The sequence below is a fragment of the Myodes glareolus genome, chromosome 26, assembly GCF_982192425.1.
Source record: "Myodes glareolus chromosome 26, mMyoGla1.1, whole genome shotgun sequence".
Classification (NCBI taxonomy): domain Eukaryota; kingdom Metazoa; phylum Chordata; class Mammalia; order Rodentia; family Cricetidae; genus Myodes; species Myodes glareolus.
This window is the reverse complement of record NC_142051.1, coordinates 32,467,516-32,476,712: the sequence shown is the minus strand read 5'-3', so window position 1 is coordinate 32,476,712 and position 9,197 is coordinate 32,467,516. Positions and strand designations below refer to the sequence as shown.

The window sequence follows — 9,197 nt, the reverse complement described above, 5'->3', positions numbered from 1 at the left end:
CTACAGCCATTAATACACATATTCTTTCTGTTTGGATATATATTGCTAATTTCAAAGACAAGGTAGCGTTTCTATATTATTAAAAAGCATTCCAAACCTGTGAGGTAGTCCATTGTTGTTGCGTGAATGATAAAAGTGAATCCTATTTGACCTGTGTTGAGGCCACGGAGATGGAGGACATGACCAGACAGCTCCTTCCCCAACTTTACTCTCTGTCTTCGATACAACTCCTGTCAACAGTGTTGATGGGTCATAGTCATTAAAGCCTTTCACCTCCAAATAACATGTATTTCTCAAACAAAAATGACTATAGTCAAGGATACAGCATGAAATAATACATAGTTTTGTTTGCGTCCTCCCTCATTAGAGTTACCACTTTTTTTTTACCCTTGAATATGATAAACAGAAGAACTTAGCCTCAACATATGTGAAAGAAAAAAATTAATGCAGCAGATTGCCTTATAAGTCTCTGAATGTAAAACATATGTTACAATATAGTAACAAAAGCCACCCCATTTTAATAAATACTTAAAGTTATTGTTAAGAAGTAGGGAGACAGAGAGAAAATATAATTGATTCTGTGAAACAAATTTACTATATTTAGTGCGTAAATCAACTATAGCTACTCAAAAGAGAATTTTAACTTTTTTTGTAATCTGTTTCTCTTACTAAAAACATTCCAGCATCTGTTTTATATCATAAATGAATAAAATATGTCCACATGAACAGAACGCATTGACCTTTACTTTTGGTGTTTAATTGTTTTAAAAGGTCGTTAAGAAAAAGAAATGTTTCAAAATCTCTTTTTGCTTTAGTTACAACCGAAATTCTCCCCAGTTGCGGGGTGCTGGACCAGAGGTATACATCCGTGCACTTTAACGTCCCTGGAACTGTGAAGTAAGAGTGAAAATTGCCTTGAATATTAAAAACTATGCTTGAAATGAAAGGAAAATTTTCCTACGCTGACCTTCCTAGGTGACAAGGTGCTGCAATTGTTGGAGGGCTTGGAACTGGAGCCAAGGTGCATATATCTTACAGAAAACTCTAAAAACCCGACAGCAAAGATTGGGTCAATCCATTACTGTGAGGGGCAGTGACCAATAGAAAAGGAAGGAGAAGATCCAAGAAGGCTGAGGTAAGCTATCCTGAACCCTGTCAGAGTGGAAACAATACATCAAGAGGTCTTCATGGTGACCAGTCACCATACATTTCGTTTTTTTTCTGAGTGGAGGTTTAACAGCATAAAGCCAAAACAAAAAGTTTTCTTTCTTTGATCACCCCCTCCCCCATCAACTTATTTTACCTAGCGTCAGACCAGCCACGGGACTCGACAAATTATTCCTGGAAAGCAAGGTAAACTCTTTTGTACTTTTTACAATGTTTGGTTTGGATATTCAGAGTACTCATTCAAAAGATGTAGTGTTATATTTTAATAACTATTCCAAGTCTCTACTTTGTAAAGAAAAGTGAGTTTGTCTCTGTTGGAAGCAGTCCAGAGAGGAATTCTGCAGTCAGAGGCAGTCTGACAGCTTGCAGAAGCAATTCTGAACTAATGGGAGGAATGAAAAACCAACATTCCATTAATGAGTGATTTTATTTTATGTCCCTAGAAATCGGTAAAATGCCTTCGTGCGTATTATTGATTTGTTTAGCTAAATGCACATTGAGGAAACTGTAAATTTTATGTATATATATGTAACACATGTCATAAGCTGACATTTAAAATAGGTACTATGCATATATTTTTCCTCTGACAGTAGTTCTTTGTGAATATTATATTTGGTGCTATTCAATGGACGAAAGTTTATTTCTTCTAAAAGTATCATCCATCAGAACCTATCAACTCTATACTTGGTATATCTGTACTGGATACAAATATAAGGGAATTTTTGACTTATGTTCTAAATAGTTTTTGTTCTTTTCCTGATTAATTGTGCCATAGGTAAATAAATATATGTCAAAATGATATACCTGACATGTCAACTCTATATGATCTCTGTCACACACAGTCATGAGCATATATATCCATTCATACAAAAATAGTCTATATAAGTGAGATTATAACAATTATGCAGGAGATAATATTTATGTGAGAAATTAATTATTCTGCTTCCTGGCTGATCATCTTGATTTGATCCTGTACTTACAGTAAAACTTACCTGAAAAATTCAGCAACAGAACCGGAGATGAATCACATACTTTACTTCAGATCCTTCACCATAAACTTTTAAATTGACCTTTGGTCTTAGGGCCAAAGAGCCTGAGAAATCACCTCCAGATGTTATTCCCATTTGTGGGTTAAAAATAAAAGCACATACAGATGCATACCTCTTAGGAACAGCGCACAGGCGTCTCCTCATTTATTAGAACACATTTTGTTCTCTTATAGGCAACTATCGGCTCCAGTAAGGTTTCTCAAGTTAATAGCTTGAAATGGAAAAGCACTTAGAGTCTCTAAACTTTGCTTTCTATTCCTTAGCTTTCACTATGACTCAGTTAAACCCAGATAGTTTTAGGACGGTAAATCAGTCTCAGTGACTGTAAAGTGCTTCGCCTGTGATTGGTACTCAAGAAATGTGTATTAATGGCTATGCATGGATCAGAAGTTGATATTCTATTCTCAGCTTTACCTTGAATAAAGAATGCATTCTAGGTTGATTTTTCGCCAGTATTTAAGGTCAATGAATGATCTAACATTTATGTTACTTACTCTGCAGGTACTAAAATGGCAACCTCAACGTGTTTGATGATCTGGGTGTTTCTCATAGCAGAGACTGTGTGGACACAGAGTGTGAGGCAGGCCTACGAGGTACAGGACCCAGAGGACTGGGATGCTCATGATGACTTCTATTGTCCTAGGGAATGTTTCTGTCCCCCCAGTTTCCCTACCGCCTTATACTGTGAGAACAGGGGTCTCACAGAAATCCCCATTATTCCTTCAAGGATCTGGTACCTCTACCTGGAAAACAACCAGATAGAAACCATACCTGAGAAACCATTTGAGAATGCCACCCAGTTAAGATGGATCAATTTAAATAAGAACAAAATAACCAACTACGGGATTGAGAAGGGGGCCCTGAGCCAGCTAAAGAAGCTTCTTTTCCTATTTCTGGAAGACAATGAGCTGGAGGAAGTTCCTTCTCCATTGCCAAGAAGCTTGGAGCAATTACAGTTAGCTAGAAACAAGGTATCCAGGATCCCTCAGGGGACCTTCAGTAACCTGGAAAACCTGACCCTTCTTGATCTGCAACATAACAAACTTATAGACAATGCCTTTCAAAGAGATACCTTCAAGGGACTTAAGAACCTCATGCAGCTTAACATGGCCAAGAATGCCCTGAGGAACATGCCGCCAAGATTACCAGCCAACACCATGCAACTGTTTCTGGACAATAACTCCATTGAAGCCATACCTGAAAATTATTTCAATGTGATTCCTAAAGTGGCCTTCCTGAGACTCAACCACAACAAACTCTCTGATGCCGGCCTCCCATCCAGAGGCTTCGATGTGTCGTCCATTCTAGATCTTCAGCTGTCTCACAATCAGCTCACAAACTTTCCCCGAATTAATGCGAACCTGCAGCACCTCCACCTCGATCACAACAAAATTAAAAGTAAGTAGCCATGAGGGTGTGCCTGTGGCCAAAATGTCCACATGATGTTCAGTCTCTAGCCCTTGTAAGCAGAGCAATTGCGTCTTTACCCCCACCAGCACGCAACTCCCAGGCTTTTAGAACTGACAAGTTATTTTCAGTTTTCGTTGCACAGTTTTGGTGATTCTGCTTTCATAAGTGAAAATTCCCAAATCTTCAAGTTCAGGATTGAAAACAGAATCTTAGTCATCTACACAGAGCTTTTACATATTGGAGAGAGGAAACACCTCTGTTTACTTTGCTGAGGAGAGATTCTGGTATTTCTCCCTCTTTGGATAGACATCACTTACAGTTTAATATGTCTCTCATGGGGAGAGGGGTCTTGAACACCAGATCAACTTCCTGTCCCAGTGTTTGTGTACCAGGAATATAGGATTGTGCCACCATGTTTGGCAATCTGTGAGGTAAATTTGTTGAAGAAAGTATGGAAAGCACAATTTCATAAAGGATATGTAGAATAGGATATAAGGGATTGCAGAGAGTTGATGCCTGAACCTCCCTAAGTATCACCATGACCACAAGCTCCAATGTAGAGTGGATTCCAGTGTGTGTATTATAGTGTCCCCCCACCCAAGAGTTTCTGAGTCACTAGGTATTGGGTAGCACTTCTCACTCTCAACAAGTTCCCAGGCTCTGGTCCTGATGCTGGAGGGAAATACATATAGAGAAATACTATGGATATTCAAGATTTTAGTGCCCTGGGAAATTGTGATCATTGGGTCTCAGTAACATATCCACAGTGAGGAAAATACTATTCTTTCTTGAAAACATATTTAGATACGGAGTGGAGAGTGGATAAGGGTGAAGTCTTTCAAAGCAAAGATTCGTTATTCAGGGATGAAGTGTTTACAAAAAATACCTGTTTGGAAGCATTTGAGATGACCTCCTCCTGTTGATTCTTATGTCAGGCTGTTTCGGGTGGGGAAACTAAGCAATTTTACATTCCAGGCTATGGTACTGGTTCACAGCCTAAGATTCATCCTCAATTCCAGTATAAGTCTTTTGGGAGAATAACCATGGGAAGATTTTTTTTTTTGGAAAGTTTTTTTTAATGCAGTTTTGAAGTGAGAGTTGATGAAAATGGTTTGTAGAAAGCAAACCAGGTGAGGACCACGGGTTTATTATCATTCACTAATGATTCATTAAGTGTAGGATCACATGACCATTCCATTACAGGATTACAGCATCTCTTTGCTGGGCACTGCTTCGACATCACCGATTTCTGTTTTTATAATTGTCACCATGTACTTGAACCTAAAATTCTGAATCTAAATGGCACGCTGCCACTACACTAGTCACATTTTCCCCTTTGGTAAGGAAATGTACTGTTTAATACTCCTGTCAGAAGGAAGAGATACAACAGAGAAAATTTGTTAGATGAGTCTGTCTAGTTGAGCCAAACATCGTAATGCCTAAGAAGAATCCTGGGTTTGTAAGTTTATCCTGTTGAGAGATAAGCTCCTATAGGGGCATTCCTTATCTGCAATAAAACCCCACAGATCACTGAGTGGGAAGTTAATTTCAGGTGGTTCAACCAACACAGACTCTTGTATGTGAGTTGCAATGCTGAGAACTTTAGCTAGACTCTTCAGCAGTGAGAAGCCAGCACTGGGAGGAAGGTTGAGAAGTAAATCATTGTGCTCTCTACTGAAATTTCACAGAGGGTTTCCAAAGACTGGGAAAGTAATTCCCATATTTCAGTCTTATGTATTAGCCTGTGTCAGATTCAACTGAGTTTGTGAATGATTGTAGGGGTCCCCGACCCCAGATATTTATGACCTGAGGCTTCTGAAGTGGAGCCTAACAGTTCAGGTCTGAAATAGTGTGGTTGTTTCTTGATCATGGTTGGAGAAACTTGCGACCTACCAAGAGCCTTGTGTGATGTTGTTGGGAAGTTCAAAGAGGAAGCTCAGGCACAGGTGGGTGATAGCGGGTGCCCAAGGATGTGGAGTAACTGCACAGCCCAAACCAGGGAGAGGCTCCAGTCTCTCACCTCGAACAAAGGGAAGCCATATCTGCTCATTTCATACACTGAACCTAGTTTTGTTGACCATAGAAGCAAACGTAGAAAGGGACTCTCTTTGCTGAGAACCACTGGATGAGGTGTCTGTCAATCACACTGTGATATAATAATTGTTAATGTGTCTAGATCTTGCCATATATGCTAGCTATTAGAAATTGTTTGCAACAAAGAGAACTTTCATATGACGAGTCCACTGAGATTGCCAGTGGGCTTTCCTTTTTGTGACTTTGGAAAAACATTTTCTCTGAACATAATGAGGGGCTTGAAGTTTAGCATAAAATATGCATATACTCCTATAAATTCTGTCTCTACACTCTCTGAGGAAAATCCTAAATTATGGAAAAATGATTAAATTTATAACTCCTGTTTCTCATATTCCAATTATTCAGATATACTAGATAAGATATATGGGAGAGATAAGGATATTAAATAAGGCACTGAATGAAACAATATTCCTGGTGGGCAAGGATCCCAAGTTAAAGAAAAGATGCTGTCTGAGCCAACATTTTATACAATACCCAGGTAGAAAGTGTAGTCATATATTCTGGTAAAGTCTGTATGAGGATAAAGTAATTATGTATGCAAAAAATAAATGTAACCACAAATCTGATTTCTATATGTGAGCCACTGTTTATAGTAAGTTAATTCACAAGATAAGGTACAGTTACAAAAAAGTAGCCATTATCCAAGTATAATTTTTTTTTAAATTCTGTTGTTAATCTGTTTGCACCATTAGGAAATAGGGCTGGATATTCTCCAAGTTAGGTGGGTATAGTGGAAAAAGAGCTCTTGGTCATTTTTGACAAAAACAGAACACATGGAATTGTGTTTGAGATCATCTTCTTCAAGCTTCTCTGAGTTTTGGGTAAGTAACAGCCCTTCACTCTGCAGAACATTCTCAATGTAGCTGTTGGTGCCAGGAGCAAGGCAGATGCTCATTCTCCCATCAATAGTAGATACAAAGTTGATACAATATTTCCTGGCCTCAATCCTCTGTAATTAAACTGTCGACAAATACCTTCTCTCCATATATTTATGTGGACAGATTCATGACTTTAAGTATTCTATGTAGAATTATGATAAATACTTTCTACAAATGTACCATACTTTATTTTGAATATTTAAGGTGATGTCACATCATTTCATCCTTTCAAGAACTCTTCCGCCCATGAATTGACTCACTCACCTTTGTACCAGGTCTAACTGCTGTCTCTGCCTTTAATCCTCTGAATATGTTTCTCAGTTTTGCATAGTAAGGCAGTTTTGACATTCTCCATCTCACCTGTAAACTTAGAAAATAACTGAGATAGCTTATGTACCTTGGATTTATCACTGTTTTCAACAATATTTCCCATTGTAAGGGGTCACTTGTTTGTTCCCGACTGCTCATCCCCAAAATAATCACTCAGAATCTGTACCATTTGTAATACTGCTTGGCCAATATCTTAAGTGTATTGCTAGCTAGCTCTTACATCTAAAATTAACCCATTTCCATTATTTTATATTTTACCATGAGGTTTGTGTCTTACTGGAAAGGTTCCACAGTAGGCAGCTTGCTGGCATCTTTTTTCCTCTGGTGGGTACATGGCATCTCTTTACTCTGCCTTCTTTCTCCCAGCATTCAAATTAGTTTTCCCCACCTAACTCTACTCTATCCTGTCAAGACAGCTTTTTATTCAGTAACCAATAAAAGCAACACATATAGAGAAGGAATTTCTATACCAATTTCCTATGTAATATTCCATACTAAAATACAACAGGGCATAGAGTGAGAATACTGCGCCTGTTAGGTCAAGTATTTTTCAGGATTATTCTTATGAAACGGATATGCGTAGAACCTTATTGGACAATGGTTTGTATCTCTACAGCTTTCATTACATAAGGTCATTTGGTCCCTTAGGGCCACGGCATTATTTTTTTCATCTAGACCTCTAGACTTTCCGGTGCTTCTATTTAATCATTCACGCTATCTTACCCTCCACAGACGTGAACATGTCAGTAATATGTCCCACCACACTGCGTGCAGAACAGGATGCCTTCCTTCATGGACCCCAACTGAGCTACCTGCGCCTGGATGGAAATGAAATCAAGCCGCCAATCCCAATGGACTTAGTGACATGCTTCAAGCTTCTTCAGGCCTTCATTATATAAACAGCCGCCAAACCCACATTGGATTGAGAGTAGATGAGTGTGGTGTGAAATTTGGTTGTTCCTCCTAGGTTTCGGTCACAAGTCACACTTACAATTGTCTTAACCCTAGTTTTCATCTGTGTAGCTTACTGTTTCTGTTGGAAGATGCTTTGGTCAGTGGCATACAGGTGTCACTTGTATTCATTTGCTTGTCTCTGATTAATTAAACAGACACAGAGTTGAGGTAACGTCTCAACTCAAAGCTATTTTTATCTCTTTGCAGCTACTAATATCAGGTAAACTTTTTAATTGTTATATACTCAAAATGATTTACTTGTGTATGACCAAATGTTTGTGTGCTAGCAGTGGATATTTCTTGTAAGCACAGCAATGAGACAGCAGTAGGAAGCTCTGAAGAAAATGAAAAACTAAATATGCCTCTGTGATAATTATCATGCATGTACTAGTCAAATGACTCCAAATAGAAAGATCTGACCATTAGAACTAAACAATAAAATGAGAGAGAGAGAGATTGAGAGACACAGAGAAAGAGAGAGAGAGAGAGAGAGAGAGAGAGAGAGAGAGATCTTCTAGTCACTTAGATTAAAGATGAAGTGATAGACATTTGGGGTTTACTATCGTTTATTATATATATATATATCTTTCTTAGGTCTAATACTCTATTCTTCAGGGACTGAAGCCCTAAATTGTACAGTTATCATAACATGATTCTCATAGATGCATATTGTCTTAAGAATAGAAATTCACTCAAATTGCAAATTATTCAGCTCTTATTTTGTCCATGGATTTTTTTTTTTGGATTTTCTAAATAAAAATATTGAATGTTTTCTAACAAAATAGAAGTGTGATATTTGCTTCAAGGACACTATTACAACTTACACATTGGAACATGTTAGAATAAGAAAGTATTTTTGTCTCAACTGTTTTACTAGCATGAATACAAACAAATTTGTTTTCCTATCTTATTGTTCTTCCAGTAAACATAAGAAAAATTATGTTCTAAGTGAATGATGAAATACACTTGTTTTGGATGAGTTTTTAAAATCTCAGTATTTCATTCTTCAACCAGGTATACTTTCCTGATGCATTCTAGTTTTATATTTTTTTCAGATACTGTAATAATAAATATATAATACAAAGATTTATGCATTAATTTCTATATGCTTTTTAAATGACTTTTTTCAGCAACCCAATATTGTTCCACAGGGAAAAAAGGCCATATACATTAGTGAATCACTAAAGAAGCTCAGTAGGTTCCTATACTCCAAAGCCTTTTCAAAAACTTACCATGTTTATGGCATAAATTCTCATGAAGGAAGCATGATGTGAAGTATTACCTATCTTCACATTCAAATTTATTTGGAATCAGG

General features: G+C 37.7%; 1 protein-coding gene across 2 annotated transcripts; it reads left to right on the top strand.

Annotated features, from left to right (window-relative positions):
• Positions 1-850: 850 nt before the first annotated feature.
• On the top strand, positions 851-8,072 carry Kera (keratocan). Of its 2 annotated transcripts, none has more exons than XM_085683173.2 (3): positions 851-1,135; positions 2,718-3,614; positions 7,661-8,072. In XM_085683173.2, the coding sequence occupies exons 2-3, from the start codon at positions 2,726-2,728 to the stop codon at positions 7,825-7,827; spliced, it is 1,056 nt and encodes a 351-aa protein (XP_085539299.1). In that variant the 5' UTR covers positions 851-1,135; positions 2,718-2,725; the 3' UTR covers positions 7,828-8,072. The 2 variants fall into 2 exon arrangements, with proteins under 2 accessions (XP_085539299.1, XP_048274802.1); XM_048418845.3 differs by lacking the exon at positions 851-1,135 and adding an exon at positions 1,142-1,353.
• Positions 8,073-9,197: the final 1,125 nt, after the last annotated feature.